At 35.6% G+C, this 23,407-nt stretch overlaps 1 protein-coding gene and 1 non-coding gene across 2 annotated transcripts; both read right to left on the reverse strand.

Moving 5' to 3' along the window:
- Positions 1-393: 393 nt before the first annotated feature.
- Positions 394-11,491, reverse strand: LOC112418102 (uncharacterized). The gene is made up of 3 exons (XM_039830441.1): positions 11,311-11,491; positions 1,079-1,253; positions 394-958 (listed from the first exon to the last, which is right to left on the reverse strand). Exons 1-3 carry the CDS (start codon positions 11,489-11,491, stop codon positions 394-396), a joined length of 921 nt encoding a protein of 306 aa, XP_039686375.1.
- LOC120577959 (small nucleolar RNA R71) lies at positions 3,779-3,885 on the reverse strand. The gene has a single exon (XR_005643935.1). It is a non-coding gene; the product is annotated as a small nucleolar RNA R71 (small nucleolar RNA).
- Positions 11,492-23,407: the final 11,916 nt, after the last annotated feature.

Here is a 23,407-nt window from a genome sequence, read left to right on the forward strand (position 1 = left end):
ACACCTTAAAATTTGGCAGCATGTACCACTAAAATTTGGTAGCCTATAATTCCAATATTTGCAGCATATAAATTATGCACATAGCAACCTATAACAATGCATATAGCAGCTTATAAATCAAAAATTGTGCACAAAGCAGATTATAACACAACTTTGCACATAGCATTGCAACATAATTGAGATAACCAATAATGTCATTTATAAGGCCAATATAATATGTCTTACATGATTCAACTAGCATAATTTCAAAGTACATAATTCCAAAAAAAGAGTTGGATGCATCAGTGGATGCAAATTACATTCAATTCATCTCATTAAACATTCCAACTACAACATCAGTGGATGCAAATTACATTCATAATGCCAAAATAAAATATTCAAAAAGACACTGATCTAACTTAGGCATAAATCTAACTTGACCTTTTTGTTTGATCTTGTAGATGTTTTTGTTGGCTGAGATGAAGTTGCAGGATGAGCAGAAGTTTGAGGTTGTAGATGTTTTTCTTTGCATGATCCCTTTTTATGGCCAGATTTTTTGCATATACTACACTTATTTGCCTTGCCTTTCCTGCTAACGAGTGAAGGATTCCTATTTCTTTGGCCTTCCGTCCTCTTTTCATCAGTTGCCCTATTTCTTGATTTCTTTGGCCTCCCTGGCATCTTTTTTATCGGAGGTGGTAAAATGTCCGGGTAAGGTGTTTCTTCCCATAAATTTTGTCCATTTGTTGGGTATATGACAGGCTGATAACACTGGACATATGCTTCTTTTCTAAAAATATCTGGTATGGCACTTGCAGGGTCCTCGGTTCTTTCATTGAAACAAGTAATTGCATGACAACAAGTTATACCGGATAACATCCATCTCCTGCATGAACAGAATTTGGTCTGCAAGTTAACTGTGTACTTCTCTTTAGTCTGGTGTATTCTATACACAGAGTATATTTGAAATCCAGATGGCCTGGCAAAATAAATGACAACATCAAATTACAAAACATTATATTACAAAACTAAATTATAATCCAAGTCATAACACTTAATTTACCTGCACATCCAAAACCTTGTTAATTCTTTTTCTTACAGAAGCTTCTTAGTTATGTTTGGCAAAACAGCACCAGGCTCAAGATTTGAAAATTTGTCTCTGTTTCTAGCCCACCTCTCCATTAGATAACCTTTAATCTCTTCCATCATAGTCACAAAAGGCTTTTCCCTTGGTCCAACAATGACACTGTTGAAGGTCTCTGACATGTTGTTCACTAAAACATCACACGTGTTTTTAAATGTAAACCTTGATTTGCTCCAATATCTTGGTGGAATCTTCCATAGATGATGGTATGCCTTGTAACGCCCTCTTTAATTATTTCATTATTTTTATAAAGTTTAGAGTCCACTTTGATGATTTATGTGATTTTATATGATTATGTGGTGTGTCATTATTTTATTAAGTAGTGTTATTTTATTATTTAATGGAATAAGTCTTGAAAATAGAAATAAGATTAAGATTGTGGGGCTGTTTTGAGAATTTAGAGAGTTTAGTGGATTAAGTGGCAATAAGATAAAATAGATGGGAAGAGATAAATAGGAGAAACTAGGTTTAGAATTATTTTCACGTACAACCAGTTTTGGAGAAAAGGGAGAACAAGAGGAGAGAAGAACCAAGAGAGAGATGCGGATCGATTTTCTTAAGGTAAGGGTGAGACTAACTTTCAATAATTATACTGTATGTGAATTCTGAAATTGATTAACATATGGGTTGTTCTTGATTTTGGAAATTGGAAATTAGGTTTAGAAGTTGTAATTGGTTGTTTTAATTGTAGAATTGATTGTTGGAATTAAGATGTTAATGAAGTTAAGGTTGTGAAAAGAAGTTAGAGTTTTGAAAAGAAGTTAGGTAAACATGAAAGTTTTAGATAATTTTGTTAGCTTTCCAATGGCTTTGGTTTGACTTGAAAATGATTTTTAATTTTTGAGATATGATGAAAATACTCCAAGAAGGTCTTAGTGAAATTTTATGAAAATTCAGCATAACCGTTTCTAAGTGATGAGTCATTTATTGCTTACTTTTATATGCTTTTTAGTTTAGTTTTAATTAGATTTTATTTTATTTTATATTAGCATTATTTCCTTTTTAGGATAGTTTACTTTAAATTGCATTTTATTTTATTTCAGGAATGAATATTGGATGGATTGAGTCTTGGAGCAAAAGAAAGGGACTTGGAGTCAATTGGATACAAAAATATGAAGATTGAGAGACAAAAATATGTCTCCCCACAGTCAGAAGCTTGGCACGGCCCGTGCTAGCCTTGGCACGGCTGTGCCACCATCCAGAGTGCCTTTTGCTGCTTTTGCTTAGATTTTAAGCTACTCTATTTTTAGCCCGAATGTAATAGCTTAGATTTTAAGTCAAATGAATGCTATAAATAAAGTAGCCATCGATCACAAATATTCATCTTTACTTGGAATTCAATAAGTGACAATTGCTTTTCAAATTAAAGTTCTTTTCTTTTCCTTTGTTTTCTTGTCATTTACCTTTATGCTTTCTCTCTTCTCCCCCATGTCTACGATGAACATGAGTGAGTAGACTTCTTCTTGTTTTGGGATTGTTGGATAAGTCTAAATTCACCGTTTTAACATGGATCAACCATTATCAAACTGTGGAAACGAAAGTGGAGGGTTTGATGATTGTTTATCCATCATTCCAAATATCAATTCATAAAACGAAAGTGGAGTTTTGATATTCGAACAAGTGAATTTAGACAAGGATTGCAAAGTCAGCGAAATAGGCTTTGCAATCTTTGAGACAGATAGTTTCGATCTTCAAGGGAACTAATAACAATCAAGTCAGCGAAATAGGTTTGGTTGTTAGAGGAACCAAAATCTAATAGTAATCAAGTCAGCGAAATAGGCTCGGTTGCTAGAGGAACATAAGAGAAACTATCTTGAGAAATTAGGTCTAACATAACATTATAAGCTTATAGTTTTGGTTTGAGAAGGACTTGTTATTTAGATGAAACCAACGATCCCAAGGCTCCTTTTATTATATTAATTTTCAACCGTTTGAAACCCCCAACTTACAATTCTCTTCTCTTCTAATCATTTCCAAAGGTTAATTGAATTGAACTACTCCCTGTCGTAACGATGCTATTTTAATACTACTTCAGTAAGACCGTGCACTTGCGGTTTTATCTCATCAAGTTTTTGGCGCCGCTGCCGGGGAGTAAACTAATTCGATTAACTGTTTCTTTGTGATTAGAACTCTTTTCTCTTCGCCTTTTCTTCTACTTCTTTCTTTGTATTACCAATTAACTTCTTGGGTTCTCGATTTCTTATGCGAAGAAGTAAAAGTCTCGGAGAATTCATTCCTGAGATCGAAAGATATTTGCATAAGAAAAAGAGAGAGGCACAAAATAATACTGCTATGGCTGAACGCACTCTCAAAGAGTATGCTACTCCTTCAACGGAAGAGCCACAAGCTATTATCGTGTACCCAACGGTTGAGGGTAATAACTTCGAGATCAAGCCTGCACTACTCAATTTGGTGCAGCAAAATCAGTTTTCTGGATCACCCACTGAGGATCCAAATCTCCATATTTCTTCCTTCCTTAGACTCAGTGGCACCATAAAAGAGAACCAAGAATCCGTAAGACTTCATCTCTTTCCCTTTTCCTTAAGGGATAGAGCTAGCGCTTGGTTCCATTCCCTAGAAGTCGGTTCCATCACTTCATGGGACGATATGAGGCGAGCATTCCTTGCCCGATTTTTCCCCCCATCTAAAACCGCTAAACTTAGAGATCAAATCACGCGGTTCAATCAAAAAGATGGGGAGTCTCTCTATGAAGCGTGGGAGCGTTTCAAGGAAATGCGTAGACTTTGTCCCCACCATGGCTTAGAAAAGTGGCTTATAGTCCACACGTTTTATAATGGCTTGTCATATACCACTAAGATGTCTGTTGATGCAGCTGCAGGTGGAGCTCTAATGAACAAAAATTATACGGAGGCTTATGCCTTGATTGAAGACATGGCTCAGAATCACTACCAATGGACCAACGAGAGAGCCGTCACCGCTTCTACTCCCTCTAAGAAAGAGGCAGGTATATACGAAGTCTCTGAATATAACCACCTTCTGCTAAGGTTGAGGCATTAACCCAAAAATTTGAAAAACTTAATGTTAATGCTGTCACACCTTCTTCTGCATCCCCTCCTTGTGAAATCTGTGGTATATCCGGTCATATCGGTGTTGATTGTCAGTTAGGTAGCGCTGCCAATATTGAGCAACTGAATTACGCTCAATACCAAGGAACGAGGCCAAATCAAAATTTTTACAAAAATCCTCAAGGTTCCTATGGACAAGCAGCACCACCTGGCTATACAAACAACCAGAGAGTGGCTCAGAAATCAAGTTTGGAGATTTTGTTGGAAAATTGCATAGCTAATCAAAATAAAAATCTTCAAGAACTGAAAAACCAAACAGGATTTCTGAACGATTCTCTCTCCAAACTCACTACCAAGGTTGATTCTATCGCCACACACACCAAAATGCTTGAGACCCAAATCTCCCAAGTAGCCCAACAAGTGGCCACCTCTTCTCAAACGCCAGGAGTCTTTCCTGGTCAACCTGAAACGAACCCCAAAGCTCATGTCAACGCTATTTTTCTTGGGGATAGTAAGTTAGAAGAGACCGTTGCTAAAGCCAAAAGTGTCAAGGGAGAGAGTGTTAAGTGTCTAGGTAAGAAAGGTGTGATAGAAAGTGAGAAACCACTTGATAAGAACAAAGCCCTTGCACCATTAAAGCTTACTAAGCTCAACTTGAAGGCTCAATTCACTAAATTCTTAAACGTACTTCAAAAGATTTGCATTAAGATTCCCTTTGCTGAAGCTTTGTCTCGTATGCCTCTATACGCCAAGTTTTTAAAAGAAATTTTTTCAAAGAAAAAGGCTATAGATCATAATGAAACAATAGCTTTGACAAGGGAAAATAATGCAATCATCAAGAAGCCGCCTACAAAGCTTAGAGATCCAGGAAGTTTTGCCATCCCTTGTATGATAGGGAATGAAACCTTAAACCGAGCCTTATGTGATTTAGGAGCTAGTGTTAGTCTGTTGCCCTTACCCCTCTTTAAAAGGCTGGGGATAGGAGAGTTAAAGCCTACCGAAACGACATTGAAGTTAGCCGATCGTTCTGATATCCAACCTGTCAGATATGTCGAGGACATCCCCGTTAAAATAGAAGGGATAGACATCCCAACTGATTTCATGGTGCTTGACATAGATGAGGACAATGAGTGCCCTATAATTTTAGGACGACCCTTTCTCGCCACTGCGGGTGCTATAGTAGATGTTCAGAATGGTAGGATTGTTTTTCAAGTGAGTAATGAGCTGATAGGGTTTGAGTTGGAGAATTATATGAAAGGTCCCGCCCTCTATTCTTGTAACATGATTAAAGGTCATGATGTGAAAGAACGCTCAATAGCGTCATCTACGCAATATGACCTCTTTGATCCCTTCTAATGACACTTTCTTAACACGTCAAGCTAATGACTATAAAGAAGCGCTTCGTGGGAGGCAACCCACACATTTAACTGCTTTTGTTTTGTTTTTTTGTTTTGTTTTTTTGTTTTGTAGGTAATTGTCCGAGTATGATTCGAGAAAAGGAAAAATTTTGAAGCCCCGATATCCAGAACCTTGGCACGGCCCGTGCTAACACTGGCACGGCCGTGCCAGACCTTGCCTTCCAAAAACCCTCCCAGATTCCAGAAACTTGGCATGGCCTGTGCTAGGGTTGGCACGGCCGTGCCCGACACCAGGTAAGGATATACCTCACCTTTCATCTTCTTCTTCCTTCATTCTCCACCACAAACATCTCTCTACATTCAAACTTCTCTCAAAAACCTCCATAACCATAGAAATTTCAAACCTCCATATCTCCCTCAAAACCTCACCAATTCCCAAAATTTCTTCACCCAATCAACCACAATCCACATTTCAATCATAACCCTTCAATCAAAAACAACTTTCCTCCATCCCTACCAAAAATCATCAAATTCGTAGCCCCCATTCACATACCTAAAAAACCACCAATTCTTCACAAATTCACCCAACCCAACTCCTAACACTTACTCAAACACCAACCCCATCACCCAACCAACCTTTTCCACCAAAAACATTTCCCAAAACCCAACCTTCACCCAAAACACAAGAGTTCAACCAAGGTTAAGGATTAATGGCATCTAGGAAAGGTGGAGCAAGCTCTTCCGGAGGACCACAATCAAAGAAGAAAACGCAAGCCAAGAATCATGACATAATCTTCAAGGACACCAAGCAAAGGGACAGGTATAAAATTCTTCTCTCTAAACCTTTGCACCCTTGTCGATATCCTGATCCTTATACTTTGAGTGTGCTTGGACTAAGGGATAATGTGTTTAGCTTACTAGGAAATCTAGGATGGGTTGATATGCTTAGACCTATGAAAGGTTTTGAAAATTTCACTTATGAATTCTTAAGTTCTATTGAATTTACGAAGGACAAAGTGAACTTTGATAACCCCGACCATAGAGTCTCCTTCCGACTTTTGAATATGGATTACGAGATGTCTCTTGAAAATTTTTGTTTGGAGATGGACTTCGTCAATGCAGGGTTCATCCACGACTCTTGGAATCCAAATCTAAAGTCGGAAGACTATGACCCCGCTCTCTTTTGGAAACACATTACCGGGTTAAGGCAATATAACCCTCGCAACAATAAGGCTAGTAACATTCACAACCCAGTCCTTAGATACCTCCAGAGAGTCATGGCTTGTACCATTTGGGGTAGAAAAGAGGTAGGAACAACTAGGACGGATGAACTTTTTATGCTTTGGGCAATGCTTAGTAACAATCCCGTTAATACTTGTTTCTACCTACTTGATTACCTTTCCTCCATAGGTGCTAGACCTGATAATAGAGCTGAGATAGTAGTCGGTGGTATCATTACCTTCATCGCTAGGAAGTTTGGAGTGGGTGAGGAAGATGGCATAAATCCAATTGAGGGCAACAATAGGCTTAATATTGAAACCCTTGTTGCTATGAATTTCATTAAGATTCACCCACCCATGACCTATGCACTTCAGCTTCGCATACCTCTTTTGTTTCTATTTCCTAACCCATCTCAGACTAACCCCGAGGTGGAGGAAAATTTGTTGTATGTTGGTGATGGATTACAGGTACATGAAGAGCATAATCAAGGTGACGAAGAAGGTGCCCACATGCACCATGAAGAGGAGCCCCATGACCATAACGATGACAATGAAAGATGGGCATGGATGCAAACCGAGGTGCAAAGGATAAGCACTGAGCAACAAAGGCAAGGTGCTGAATTATCTGGGCTAAGAAATGATGTCCTAAGGGGCAACCGCATATCCGAAGAAAATAATCAAATGCTTCGGAACATGATGCAACACTTCAACCTCCAAGGTCCTCCCTACGGACCTCAATAAAAATGTGAGCTTTCCTCTTCCTCTTTTTAACCTTATCTCTTCAATCTCTATCTCATCCTTCTCCTTCTTCTTTTCTATCCTATCTTGAATCATTGAGGACAATGCTTCTCCTAAGTGTGGGGGGAGCCTAATAAAGTGTCTTTAGTCGTAGTGTTTCCAAACTCCCTTGAACTTTATTCTTTTGTTGTGTTTTATTGTAAAAGGCATGAATAAGCAGCTTGTTTTTATTGTTTTATTATGACATAATTTTTTGTTGTCTCTTCAATGGTCGTTTCTTGTATATGAAAGTGATTTCTTGTGTTATAAGTATTCTTGCTATACCCACATCAAGTTTTATTGTGAAATAAATTCTCCAATGAGAAAAACACCTAGTTGCAATCCTTGAGTAAGTGTATGAGTAGGTATTTTAAGGAACACGTTCTAGCTTTAATGGTAACCTGGACCCTTAAAAATCTTCAGAGTAAAAGTGGTATAAGTTTGTGTGGGAATAATTCTAATGTGATGAAATGTGTAAACCGAAATGGGGCGGAAGGATATCACCACACGTGGAGGAAAGGATACCCTCTCACTGACTTCCTAAATGTGGTGATGACTTCTCAAACAAATTGTGCTTGAATTAAACCCTCTAAAAAGAGGAACTTCCTAAGTGAAGTAAACAAGTTGTAGCACTACTTATGGTGATCATAGAAACTTGGAGGAAAGGATACCCTCTCACGGACTTCCAATGTGAAATGATAGCCCCTAGGCATCTACAAACCCCCAAATGTATAACTTCATCAAGTCTATCTTAACTCTCCCACTTCTCTTATATGAAATGAAGAAAAGATTTTTCTCGGTCATTTTAGTGTTAAGGTTAGAACCTGTTCCTCATAATATCTATCTTATACAGGAGCAAGAAAAGGGTTGGACTACACACACACACTCACTTGAGATTTGTTGTCGGGTTGAATAAGTTTACAAGGAATGCTTGAAGTTGTGATTAGTGTACATTGAAATGAAACCTCGAAGGAGACATAAGCTTTTATTTAAAGTGTCATATATTAATCCTTTTGTTGCTGCCATGTCTATGCCTTTTGCTTGAGGACAAGCAAAGATTCAAGTTTGGGGGAGTTTGATGAGTCATTTATTGCTTACTTTTATATGCTTTTTAGTTTAGTTTTAATTAGATTTTATTTTATTTTATATTAGCATTATTTCCTTTTTAGGATAGTTTACTTTAAATTGCATTTTATTTTATTTCAGGAATGAATATTGGATGGATTGAGTCTTGGAGCAAAAGAAAGGGACTTGGAGTCAATTGGATACAAAAATATGAAGATTGAGAGACAAAAATATGTCTCCCCACAGTCAGAAGCTTGGCACGGCCCGTGCTAGCCTTGGCACGGCCGTGCCACCATCCAGAGTGCCTTTTGATGCTTTTGCTTAGATTTTAAGCTACTCTATTTTTAGCCCGAATGTAATAGCTTAGATTTTAAGTCAAATGAATGCTATAAATAGAGTAGCCATCCATCACAAATATTCATCTTTACTTGGAATTCAATAAGTGACAATTGCTTTTCTAATTAAAGTTCTTTTCTTTTCCTTTGTTTTCTTGTCATTTACCTTTATGCTTTCTCTCTTCTCCCCCATGTCTACGATGAACATGAGTGAGTAGACTTCTTCTTGTCTTGGGATTGTTGGATAAGTCTAAATAACATAATCCTAATCAAACCAAGCTCTAAGCCTTAATCTTATGTAACCCTAATTTCTTATCTAAATTCACCGTTTTAACATGGATCAACCATTATCAAACTGTGGAAACGAAAGTGGAGGGTTTGATAATTGTTTATCCATCATTCCAAATATCAATTCATAAAACGAAAGTGGAGTTTTGATATTCGAACAAGTGAATTTAGACAAGGATTGCAAAGTCAGCGAAATAGGCTTTGCAATCTTTGAGACAGATAGTTTCGATCTTCAAGGGAACTAATAACAATCAAGTCAGCGAAATAGGTTTGGTTGTTAGAGGAACCAAAATCTAATAGTAATCAAGTCAGCGAAATAGGCTCGGTTGCTAGAGGAACATAAGAGAAACTATCTTGAGAAATTAGGTCTAACATAACATTATAAGCTTATAGTTTTGGTTTGAGAAGGACTTGTTATTTAGATGAAACCAACGATCCCAAGGCTCCTTTTATTATATTAATTTTCAACCGTTTGAAAACCCCCAACTTACAATTCTCTTCTCTTCTAATCATTTCCAAAGGTTAATTGAATTGAACTACTCCCTGTCGGAACGATACTCTTTTAATACTACTTCGGTAAGACCGTGCACTTGCGGTTTTATCTCATCACTAAGTTAATCCAAAACTTAGGGAATAATTCCAAACCTCAAAACTAGAAGTACTAGGAGTTCAATTATGATGTTTAAGAGTATTTAACCTATGTTATGAGTTGATCCTTGAGGTAGGAATGGAGGTTGAATATAATATTACTGATGATCTGTGAAGCTGTTATAATATGATTTAATGTTGATAGTAATGTAATATATTTGTATATGCATTATGTGAATTATATAAGACGTTTAAGTTGATGTTGATTATCATTTGATGTTGTTATATCTTGAGATGTTTACGTGCTGCCTATGTTGCTGTTGTTGGTTATGTGAAATATTTATATGCCTTATGTGGAAAATGTATGATGTTTAAGTTGTTCATGCTCTTCATTAATATTGTTATGTTGTGAATTGCTTGTATTGTTTCTGTTGTTGTTGCATATTGATCAAGTTCCAGGTGTTGGTCTAAGTTGTAAAGTTGTAAGTTGTCTTTCCAAAGTATTGGAGTATTAAGTTGTTAATGTTGTGTAAGTTGTTGAAGTCGTAGTTGAAGTTGTTATTGGTGACTGTTTATGTTCAGGTGTTTTGTGAGAGGAGGTGTACTCTTACGTTCTTGTTTATAAGAGGTGGTGTACTCTTACGTTGTTGTCTTATAAGAGGTGGTGTACTCTTACGTTGTTATTCTTTAAGAGGTGGTGTACTCTTACGTTGTTGTTTATAAGAGGTGGTGCACTCTTACGTTGTTGTCTTATAAGAGGTGGTGTACTCTTACGTTGTTATTCTTTAAGATGTGGTGTACTCTTACGTTGTCGTTCTATAAGAGGTGGTGTACTCTCACGTAGTTGTATTGTCAGGTTGACATTGTCGTTGACGAATCGTTGAAGTTGTTGATAATGACAAACCATTGGATATTAATGATTATGTTGTTGCTTATGTTATTATAAGATGATGAATATGTTGTTGCTTATTTTATTATAAGATGATGAATATGTTGTTGCTTATGTTATTATAAGATGGTGATTATGTTGTTGTTTATATTATTATTAATTAATGATATTTATGTTGTTAAATGTAATTGTTGAATTATATGTTTAATATCATTGTTTTGTGAAATCTTACCCCTTCTGCTTGGAAATGTTGCTCTTCGTATGTGTAACTTGCAGGTGATCGAGAGTAGGTTGTTGTTGATTGCTGTCGTGAGTGGCTGTCCTTCACTGAGTCTTTTAGGTGCTCTGATACGTAACGGGGTGGGATCTTTTGTGGTTATTTTCTATTCCTTACGTATTTGATTATGAATTCTTATGATTAAGTTGTTAATTGAATTTTATGAGATGTTTTGATGAGGCCTACGTGCCAAGACTATTTTATGATGTTGAATTAAATTCGCTGTGAAGTTTTGAATAATTATGTCGAAGGATAAATTGTTATTTATCTCATTTATGATTTTAAGAAGTGTAGCATTTCGTTTATGTGTTGAATACTCTGATAAATGTTATGAAATTTTTATGTTGGGAAAATGGGGTGTTACATGCCTCTTCACTAACTGCTCTCAGCTCTTTCATGGTTTTTTCCCATGCTTGTGGATAGCTTGACTTAGCAGCTTTCCACATAAGGTCCTTGATTACCTTTCCAGCACATTTTTTTCTCAAATTGCTGTAAAGATGTCTAACACAGAATCTCTGTTCAACACCAGACAGTAAATTATCCATTGCAGGTAATAGTCCCTAAGGTTTCGAAATTATAGTTAGCGTTTGAATTGCTATAAAGATATTATATATCAAAAGAAAAAAAAAATCAACAATGAACTGAACTGAATATCAATGAATCAACTAACCTTTTGCTGATCTGACATGAAAGTCACTTGTTGACAAACATCTTTACTGTAACACCCCGTTTTCCCAACTTAAAAATTTCAAACATATAATCAGAGTAAATCATCACATAAATGGGATATCACACTTCTTAAATCATAAAACAGATAATTAACTAATTATCCTTATCAACATAATAGCAGCGGAATTAAATTCAACATCATAAATATTCAAACATTCTTCAAGTAATGCACATAACATTATATCACATCATAATCAATCATCAACACATCTTAAATAGCTTCACAGATTATAATTAACATCATCATTAAGTCTTAATGCTATCCCAAGGTTCAACTCTCGACAACTCGTGCAACAAAGGTCTCAAAATCTAACAATGTCACTCTGTTTCTAGGTCACTCGCGATGCGAAGCCTCTGCTCGCCGTGGCGAGTTCAGGTCAGAATCCCACAAATTTCATTCCAGGTTCAATCTCATCCTACATTCTTTCCTAATCATTATTAGACATGTTCAGGCACTCAAAAGCATCTAAGGTTCAACTCAAAAGTCAAAATTATGAAATCTTGCATGTTCTCTGGTCAAGCTCGCTAGGCGAGTTCATCTGCTCGCTATGGCGAGCTGCGACGTGCAACTCGCGAGGCGGGGAAAGGTTACTCGCGTGGCGAGTGATGAAGTTCATCACTCGCCGTGGCGAGGACCATAGCTCGGGAGGCGAGCGATGAATGTCGCTACGTGCAGAAGTGCAGTTTCACCTAAAAATCATCAACTCTCATGGTTTTAAGCCTAATCTCGATTCCATAATTCATCATAATCATTATCTAAGGTCAAGAGACAATTTCTACATCATTCTAACAAGTTTTCACCATTTAATCGTCAATTCTACCAATTTGACATAATTTCCGATTCCTCTTAAACTCATCCTAATTCATGTTAAATGTAACCGTTGATTCACAGACTTAATAGAATTGCAAAGTTAGTCTCACCCTTACCTTATAGAATGAAATCGCAGCTTTCTTAGGTCTTCTCCCTTCTCTTGGCTTTTTCTCCCTTTTCTCCAAAAATTGATCGTACGTACAATGTTTTTCTAAACTAGGTTTTCCCTATTTATATCTCCTCCAATTATCTTATCTTATTTCTCTTTCTCCCTCAAAACTCTCTAAAATCTCAAAACAGCCCTTAAACTCAATATTTATTTTATTTTCAAATCTTGTTTTATTAAACAATAAAATAAGTCACAACTCCTCATAAAATCACATAACATCACCTCAATCATACGAATCATATAAATCACACATATATTATATAAATATAAGATAAACTCATCTTAATAACTTCTAGACTCAATTAAATAATTCAAAGAGGGCGTTACATTTACCACCTAAATCATTGATAAGCAACTCAAGAAACCAAGTCCATGAATATGTTGTTTCACCTTTCAACAACTGCTATGAATTTGGCAGCATTTGTTCATTTGGATCCCTGCCAACAGCTGCAAGAATCATACCACCATAATATCCCTTCAAAAAGCAACCATCAAGCCCAATAAACTGTCTGCACTTTGAGAAACTTTTTCTACACCAATCAATACATACATAGAACCTATGAAAGCTAGGCAACAATGGTCTATGAATAAACTCTTCTTCATTACCTTCTTCACTTTGTTCAGTTTGTTGAACTATGATCTGCACTGTGCTATGAGGATTTGATCTAATCAACTCATGACTATAATCATGAAGCCTTCTAAACTGCTCCTTAAATGATCCATCAACCAGTTCAATTGCAGCCTTTCTAGCCCTATAAGCTTTAATTTTACTAACCCCAGCATTCCACTTGTTATGTGCTCTTTCACTTATCTTTCTTCCTCTAATATTAGGATTCTCTCTAACACTAGGAACAAGCTTCTTTCCCAACCAATTTTAATGCATTAATCTTACATTGTACTCTGTAGTGCAATTATGGAAATCTACCAATTTTCTCAACTGCCATGTTTCCTCATCCTTTCATTTTGAACACATTGCAACCCAGGGACAACCAGTTTTGCAACCTACTCTGACTCTTTCTTTGTCATCTTTTATATATCTTAAATCTCTCGCATTATAGATAGCATAGTTGGTAATTGCTTCCTTGAACTCAACCTTGGTACCAAATCTGGCTCCTAACACCCACTTAAAATCAGCCATCTTTTTAGGCATGGCAAATGGTGGATAATGATCTTTGTTGCTATCATCTGAATCATCACCATCATCATCTGTATCCAATTCACTTGAATCATGTTCTTCAACTGAACCTTTCACATTTCTTTTTCTCTTTTTTTCAATTGTCAAGGACATATCATCACTAGACTCATGATGAATTTGAAGCTCTTTAGATGCTAGATGCACTACTTTGTCCCCTTTCATTTGAAATAAGCATAAGCCTTTTCTTAGGCCTCCCTCCTTTATTTTTCTTTTTTGGCTCTGATTGAACTTCCTCATTTATCAACAACTCATCCTCTAATAAATTCTCATCATCAGAATCATCAAACCTATGATCACTGAAGTAATAATCCTCTTCAAATGATCCCTCATCATTGATTACATCCTCATCATATTCATTAGGTATAGTTTCTGGATCAATAGCTTGGTGAAAAATTTCTGGGTCAACAGTTTCTGACTCAACATCATGGGCCATAGTTTGTGACTCAACTGTTTGGTGAACTATTTCAAGTTGAGATATAGAGTGCATTAAAAACAACTATTTGGTCATGCCACCTGTAACAGCCCGATTTTTAGCTAGATTTATTTTAATTTCTTTTATTATGTGTTGTGTGTGATTATTTGTGCTTGTGTGTATTTAATTGTCATTGGGTGCATTTACATGGATTACCGTATTAGAAGGGTATTTTGGTCATTTGGCGGGTAAGGGTAAAATGGTAATTTTGATGAGAATTATTTTTAATATTTAGTGAGAACCCTTATTTTACTAAGTTACTAGTGTAGTGATTAGTTTTTACCATTTAGTGACCGTTGGTTATATTTTACCGTTGTTAGTAGTTACCGTTGAGTGTATAGAAACTTTTTAGAATTGTGTTAGAATGGGTTTAGCCCATTAGGGTCTAAGATTGAGCCCATTAAGGGAGATAAAATTAGGATTGTCTTAGAGAAATATCTTTCATTCACTTCATAAAATTTTCCTAGAGAGAGAAAGAGGTGAAGAGAAGAACAAGGGTTTTGAAGAGAATAGCTTGAGGAATCAATTGGGGTAAGCTTAGGAGCTGAATTGAAGCAAGAGTTTGGGTTAATCTTCTTCTAAGGTAAGGGGGTTAGTTATTATCATAATCATGTACAATTTTTGCATTTTCTCATGTTGTATGAAAATGGGTTGATGAACAATTGTTGCTAAATTCGTGCTCTTGCTGTGATGCTATTTTCTTGTGCATGAATTGATGATTATGGTATGTTTGTGGGTGAAATTACATGTTTCAAAGTATGTATAAATGTTAAGTTATGAGATTATACTTAATTGATGAAATTTGATATGTTTTGATTGAAATGAGATGTAATTCATATTCCATTGTTGTTGTTATTGTTAACTGATGCTATTGTGAGTGAATCATGATTTGGGTATACTTAATTGTGGATTGATGATGAGAAATGAGATGTTGTTGTTGTTTTGAGAAAATGGGTCAAATGGTGATTTTGATTAAAATGATGTGTGATTCAAGTTTGTATATGGATTTAAGTGTATTTTCATGTCTAAAAACATTTGGGTAAACCTTTGGAATCAATTTAGGTAATGGGAAGTCGAAAATTGGGATTTTTGGGGTGAAAATGGATTTTTCCCGTAAAACTGAATTTTTCTGGACTGTGCACTTCCGCCAGGCGAGCTAGTGGCGAGCAGCTACTGCCTTCGCTCGCCATAGCGAGCAAAACCTTCCGCCAGGCGAAATTGCCAGTTCTAGCATCCCCTGTTTCGCGTTCTTGCGTCTTTTTCACCTATTTATGTTTTGAATTGGCCTTTCGTGTAAACATGAAAGTTTTAGATAATTTTGTTAGCTTTCTAATGGATTTGGTTTGACGTCCAAATGATTTTTAGAACTTGAGTTATGATCAAATTACTACACATGGGTCATGTGAATTTTTGTGAAAACTTATCATAACTTTTTCTTTGAGCCGTGGAACTTTTCCAAACTTGATATTGGGTTTAATGAAGTACTTAGAGTGAATAATTGAGTATGCATTTATGTATTTGGGAATGTGAATGTGTTGATAGGTTGAGATATATTTTGGGTGGAATTGAATCGGTGAAAATGGGTTTTTAGCTAAAATGTCGTTTTAAGTGATCACGTGAAATAAGCTATGTTTTAGCGATTGAACTTGAGATGTTAGAGTTGAAAATGAAGTGTTATTTTGCTGTTTTGATTCATATTTTTGTTGGAACATATTTTACATGGTCAAAACTTGGATTTTCCAAATGGTTTGAAACTTGAGATTGTGTCGTTTCGGTTTTTCGGAAATTGTCGAAACTTGGAATTTTGTGAACAAAAAGGGTTGCAAGCTTTGTCTACAGTTCATATGGGCTTAGGAAATGTGTGTAAAGTTGGTACAATGTCTTAATCATGTCAAACTTGATTTTGTCATACGAACTTCGGCTAATCTTTGAACTAATGATTGATAGTTCGTAAGTGGCATATGCTCATACTTATATGATTGATTAAGATTGAATTGTGAGTTATTGAGATTATTCTTGTATGACTAAGTGAAGTTGTATGAATGAATTATTGTATTGAATATGATGTTTATCATGAGATGTGTATGCTATCTTACTTAGAATGTAAGGAATGCTTGAATGGTGAAACTATATGTGATAGTTGATGTTGAATGACATTGTTGATTATTGATAATCATGTTTATGTATGATGAATTGTAGATGTTGAATATAATATTTATCATGAGATGTTGTTTTCCATCTTACTTGGAATATGAGAATGCTTGAATTGGTGAACTATATGTGATAGTTGATGTTGAATAACATTGTTGATTATTGATGATCATGTTGATGTAATGATGATGAATGCTATGATTTAATTGTGTATGGGCATGTTTTCTTGATAATGCAATGTTGTGGAGATAATCAATATAATTGGGTGTTGTCCTATATATTGAGGTTGAAATTGTGGATTGTCGTCGCATTATCGAGTCCTTATACATGTCCATGCATCATAGTCGTGTTGTTGTAAAAGGGTTGAGCTCTCTTACTTCAGAGATTATGTAAGGCGGGGGTGAACCCTTACATACGATGTTGACTTGTCCATCGGAGGTGACGACCTTTTGGAGATTTGGTACCACATGCATTTATGTGTCAATAAGTGCATATCATGACATGAGTCTTATTTGATATATGTGATTGGTGATTGTTCATGAAATGTGATTAATGACTATTCATGAATATTTGTGATTGGTGATTGTGAATGAATATTTGTGAATTGATATTTGTTCCTGATACATGTGATTGGTGATTGTTCATGAAATATGATTGATGATTATTCATGATAAATGTGATTGGTGATTGTGAATGAATATTTGTGAATTGAAAATTGTTCATATGATTGATGAATATTGATATGAGATATTGGGGTGTGATGTAAGTATTAATGCGTGATTATTATTGATCAAGTGCATGATGTTTAAATTGAAATATCCATGTTAACTATTATTTGGATTATGATAATGTAATACTTAGCCCCAGTGGATCTGTGATGGACCGCCTACCTTTCTGTATGGATGGATAGACGTTGTGCAGGTTTAGTTGTTTGGTGAGTTCTTGTGCTTGGTGGATATCTGGAGCTTTCTCCGATATCGGTGTTTAGATGTTTAGTCGGCTCTGATCTAGGCTTAGTTGTGTCGGTCTAGATTATCTTTTACTTTGGTTCCTGTTTTGTTGGAGATTACCCGTTTGTTGGGATTTTTGAGATGCATCTATGTTGATGTAATTTATTGATTCATAACATGTATATTTGAATTTACTCTGGTTTATATTCTGCTGCGACTGTTGATGTTTATATACATGTTTATTGGTTTTTGAATTTTGAATGTGGCGTAGCTTCTATTTCTTGAATAAATGTATTATTCGCATGTTTAATTGCTTTAATAGAAATAGGAGTGTTACACCACCTGTTGTAAAGTAAAATCCAACAAGAAAAAATTAAACAATATCCGACATGGGGACCATATACATTCGGGACCACAGACAAAATAAAAAAAAAAACAATTCATATTCTAAAACCTAGCCAATCTCATTGGATGTGGGACTACAAACACCCAATAAACAAACAATAATCACTAAAGTAATGGGACAAAATATATGTAAACACACATATAAAGCATGGACACTTTTCATATGAACAGGAAAAAGAACAAAAAACATGAACAGGTAAAGCATGAAGGAAGCAGTAACCTTGTAAAGCAAAAACAAACATTTTTAACAAACCTTGATCCATTGTATTGCAGAAGCCTTGCGATTTTGTTTTCCCCATTCGTGTTTCAGATTGTTGATTTCGTGTCCCCCATTCGTGTTTCAGACTGTTGATTTCGTTTCCCCCAATTTCATAACCCTAATTGAACCTGCATTTTTCATTTTTCGTTTTCCCCAATTCTATAACCTTAATCGTTTTTCGTTTTCCCCAATTGCAGATTGCTAATCGTTTTCCCCATTTTCCTTGCGCTAATTATAAGTCGTTTTCCTTTCTAATTGAGTTTCTACATGAACAGACGTTGCTAATCGTTTTTCTTTATAACACGTGCAAATGCAAAACGGTGCGTTTTGAACCTACAAAGCAAGTTAACGGCCGTGTTAAACAGAGACTGACGGAAAGTTTGAGTTTGAAACAATTCAAAAACTAAAAGGACTTGTTTGGGACTTTTGAAACTTAAAGGACGACTTTGGGAAAAACTAAAAACTTAAAGGACCTTTAGATGCATTTGACCAAATATTATATATATATATATATATATATATATATATATATATATATATATATATATATATATATATATATATATATATTAGAATATCGAGACTTGGAGGAAAAATTTGAAAATAAGAGAAAATAAGTAGGTTAAAGATTTATATAAAAGGGGATAGTTAGAATTAGAAAATAAGGATTTCGTGAAGCCTGTTTTTAGAGAAAAGGGGAGAAAGTGAGAAGTCAAAGAAAAGAAGAATCTTATGAGAGAGGAGCAATCTTGTAGAGTCCGATCAATCTAAGGTAAGGGTGGGACTAACCTTCAATAATTCTGAGTATATGATTCTGAAAATTGAATTTAACAAGTTGTAGGTTGTAGTTTTGGGAATTTGGGAATTAGGGTTAGAAGTTGCAAATGGTTGATAGTTTGATGTTATAGAAGTTAGGGTTTTGAATTGCAATTTGATTGTTGAAGGTGTAGGTAATTCAATGAATTAATATAAAAATTGATGTTCAGGTTGTAGAGTAATAATAAGTGAGGTTTCCTATCAATTTGGGAGTATTCTGTTGAGTCTAGTGATCCAAGAGTGATTCTTAAGTGAAAAACGCATTGTTAAACAGATTTTTGAACTACTGTGAAGCTCAAAATCGGCCCCCGAGTTGCCAAAATCGGCCACCGATTTCTGAGCTGATTTTCCAGTTTTGGTTCAACGAAAATCGGTCCCCGAGTTGCCAAAATCGGCCACCGATTTTCTGTGAGGCAAATTTGGAAAATATTCACAATTTTCACCCTTTTCTGTTTTGAATTTGCTTTCGGTGTAAACATGAAATTTGTAGATAACTGAGTTAGCTTTCCAGTGGCTTTGGTTTGACTTGAAAATCATTTCTAGTTTTTGAGATATGATGAAAATACTCCAAGGAGGTCTTAGTGAAATCTTAGGAAAATTCAGTATAACCTTTTCTAAGTTAATCCAAAACTTATGGAATAATTCCAACCCTCAAAACTAGAAGTACTACGAGTTCAATTAAGGTGTTTAAGAGTATTCAACTCATGTTGAGAGTTGATCTTGGGATAGGAATGGAAGTTGTTAATAAGTTATAGACTTACAAAGAGCCTAAATCAAATGATTAATGATTGTTGGTTAGTTTGAGATATTTATATAATGTGTTGAAAATGTATGATATGGAAATTATTATTGTTTATATCATTCAAGTTATTATTATCGATGTTGCTATGTTGCAAGATGTTTATGTTGTTGTTTTTGCTGTTGTTGAATCATTATTGTCATTAAGTTGCTAGTGTTGGTTTAAGTTTAAGTTGTTATTCCAAGATATTGGATCATATAAGTTGTAAAATTGTCTAAGTTGTACGTTGTTGAGTCCATGCATACTCATTTGAAGTTGAGGGCTTGATGCCCTGTGAGCTTTTGCTCTTTACGTTGAGGGCTTGAAGCCCTGTGAGCTTTTGCTCTTTAAGTTGAGGGCTTGATGCTTTGTGAGTATAATTATACTCTATATGTTGAGGGCTTGATGCCCTGGTTGGTACCAAATGCATGATTAAGAAGTTGAAGTTGCATTGTCGAGTCGAAGTCGTTGATGTCGCATTGTCGTTGTCATTAAGTTGTCATTTATCAATGAGTTGTTAATGAAGAACTATTTGAAGAATTAATATTTATTAATTGTTGTTGTTTATGTTGTTATATGATGATGTTTATGATGTGAAGTATATAATGTTATAAGATGATGTTTATGATGTGATGATTATGTTGTTATATGATGATGTTTATGATTTGATTATTATGTGTTATATGATGATGTATATAATGTGATGAATATGAAGTTGATGATGATTAGAAGTTAATTGAGCTATTAATGAAGTACTATATGAAGAATTATTATTATTAATTGATGATGTTTAAGTTGTTAAATACATTTGATGAATTATATGCTTATTATTATTGAATGTGAAATCTCACCCCTTATGCTTGGAAATGGTGCCTTTACAAATGGGTAACTTGCAAGTAATCAAGGTTAGCTGTTGAAGTGAGTGACTCTCTCACGTGTCATCTTAGGGTCGCTCTGATACGTAACATGAAGGGGATCTTGATTGTTTTCCATGTGTTGCGTATTTATTATGAAATTATGTTGAAGATTTGTCTAGACTGGATTTTAAATTAGTTGTTTAAGTTGAGGCTGTTGTGCCAACACGAAGTTGAATTTAAATGTTTTCCGCTGCATTGAGATTTAAATTGATGACATGAGATGATTGAAATAAATAGTAATTTTACTATATTTATATTTTAAAGAAGTGTAGCATCCTGTTTAGTTGTTTTACTCTGATTTTATGCAAAAAATTTCAAGTTGGGAATATGGGGTGTTACATTCTCAGCCATAAATCCCTCTAATATCACAAAGATTTCGAATCCAGTAAGAACTTCAGATCTGAAACCGTGAAACTCATGAACATTAAACCACAGAAAATCACATAAACATCATCTACCACTCTCGAATTCATCAATAAATCCAGAATCGATTTAGAAGAGGTAGAGGGAGAGTTTATACAGCCTACTACAACAAGATTCGAACCGGATCGGAACAACACTTCAACATAACAACAAATCCGAACCGGATCGGAGAAGAAGACCAAAACGCGAAACGTGTAGATCTACGTTCGTGTGAGTTTTTTTTTATAGAAATCTAAGGCGATATTTGGAATTGACACAAAATGATGTCTAAAACCGTGAAAACATTTTGATTTGGACGGAGTTTTGAACTCCGACGCAGTGGTGCCACCACCGGCCACCGCGGTGGAATCATCATGTGTGGCCGGAAGAGATGAAGACTCATATGAATTGTAGAGAGAGAGGGAGAGCTTTATGTTTTAGTGAGAGAAATGTTTGAAGCAAATGAAGTTTGATTTGGTGTAGTTTGAGAAGCCTAGGATTATTACACGTGTACACTAGATATGATGGTTGTGAAGTGTTTATGCGCGGTGCATAAGGATTTCCTTATGCACCATAACTTTTGCCGTAAACCAAGCCACATAAACAGGGCACACTGAACCGTGCCAAGATGTTAGAACATCGTATCCAACATACATGAGTATTTGTTTTAGCAACAATGAAGCCAATACCCAAATACCCAACAAACACATATAATAACTAAATAAATAAATAAATAAAATAATCCTAACAAAAAACAGGTTGTTACAATTTCTACCACTACTCTTCCTATGTCATCTGCTCTGGTCGTCCGCTCTGCCCTTATTGAAGTCGACAATGCCAAACTCGCCTTCACCACAAGCATATACCAGGAAGTAATTCCATCATCACCTCACGTCATCCTCGAAAATATGTTGTTCCTCTATGGTTTCGAATATATTGTTACAACAACTCGAACCAAAATCAACGTTGAATTAATTAAAATTGGTATGAGGGGCCAAAACTGCAAAAGAGGCGGTACTTAGGGTGGTGCTGGATTGTATTTTATTTTGTTAGGGGAGTAAAAGCGCAACTTCCTAATACTTAAGAGACAAAAAAAAAATGCTATTAAGCCAAACATCAAACACAAATTAAATTGATTTTTCCTAGATTCGTTTCCCAAAAGTCTAAATTGAAAGAGATGATCATAAGGGTGCATGGATTTGCTGCTAAGTGAATACCTAACCATTGTCAAACGGACAACAGATGCTCCATAAAAATCACAATCCAAAAACAAGTGATTAACAATTTTCTATTGATGAGGTGTGCCCTGTTTGTCGTAAGGCATGCCTGGATACTTAAGGGGAGCATGTCGTTCATTGTAAGGAGCTTACCGGCTTTAAGTATAGACATAACTTTGTTAGGGATGTACTTTTTGACATTTTCAGATGGGCGGGAATATCAGTGAAGAAGGAGGCACCTGTGAACTTTCTGACTGACCCACTAGATAGAAGATCAACACTCAGGCCTGCAGACGTTATGGTGGAAAACATGCTTCTGTAGACTTGATTGGTGTTTCACCACTTGTGGATTAGATTTCGGACTTTTTACCGTAGGACAAACAACCTAAAAGTTATGTCAAGCAAAGTGGCCAAATATGAGAAAGCGTGTTCTGACAATCAACATGCGTTTATACCTTTTGCTTTTGACACTTTCGGTTTCCTAGTAGCAGAGGTTGTTGACCTTCTACACAGAGTTCAAAAGGTCATGCATAGAAATGTCATGTCTCCTAGGTTTATGAATGTTGTGTTCACGAGGATTAGTTTTGCCATCCAAAAAGGTCTAGCGGCGCAGCTTGTTGTCCGCTTGCCTTCTATTCAAGTGTAAATAATGGTTTTCTTTAGTGGTCAGGATTTGAACCCCGGACCTTGCATATTTTATGCATTATCCAAACCAACTGAGCTAAGCTCATATATAAAGTTAACTTAGATTCTTAAATATAAAAAAGAATATTATAAAAACTATTATTTGATATTTATACATATTAGTACAATAAAATAAACACACAAACAAATATGGAGTGTCAATCAAATTATTAATATTTTTTTTCCTTCAGGTAGCCTAGTGGCTAGAGTTCACCTTATAAGGTGAATAAATGGGGTGTTCAGGGTTCGAACCCGACCCCTGCTTATAATAATGTATTGTCCTACCAACTTAGCTATGCTCACGGCACAATCAAATTATTAATATTAGGGTCTTGCTAACCATTGCCTTGAGGACAATGGTTAAGGAAGCCAAAAGTAGCATGTTTGCATTGGTTTCAACAATATTTTGACTTTTAAAAAATTAAATTTATCACTTTTCACCATTTTTCAATACTATATTTCTATTTTTATTCCCTTATCCAAAGCCCCAAGGGCAATGGTTAGCA

Source organism: Medicago truncatula, chromosome 1, assembly GCF_003473485.1.
Source record: "Medicago truncatula cultivar Jemalong A17 chromosome 1, MtrunA17r5.0-ANR, whole genome shotgun sequence".
NCBI classification, from domain to species: domain Eukaryota; kingdom Viridiplantae; phylum Streptophyta; class Magnoliopsida; order Fabales; family Fabaceae; genus Medicago; species Medicago truncatula.

Bases quoted from the DNA above. Each gene is read 5' to 3' on its own strand.
- LOC112418102 (XM_039830441.1), bottom strand. From the start codon at position 11,491: ATGGATAATTTACTGTCTGGTGTTGAACAGAGATTCTGTGTTAGACAT. The intron at 1,254-11,310 runs GTAACACCCCAT...GTGATGTTTTAG, and splicing joins AGCAGTTAGTGAAGAGGCAT to TGAACAACATGTCAGAGACC. The intron at 959-1,078 runs GTAAGAAAAAGA...TTATTTTGCCAG, and splicing joins AACATAACTAAGAAGCTTCT to GCCATCTGGATTTCAAATAT.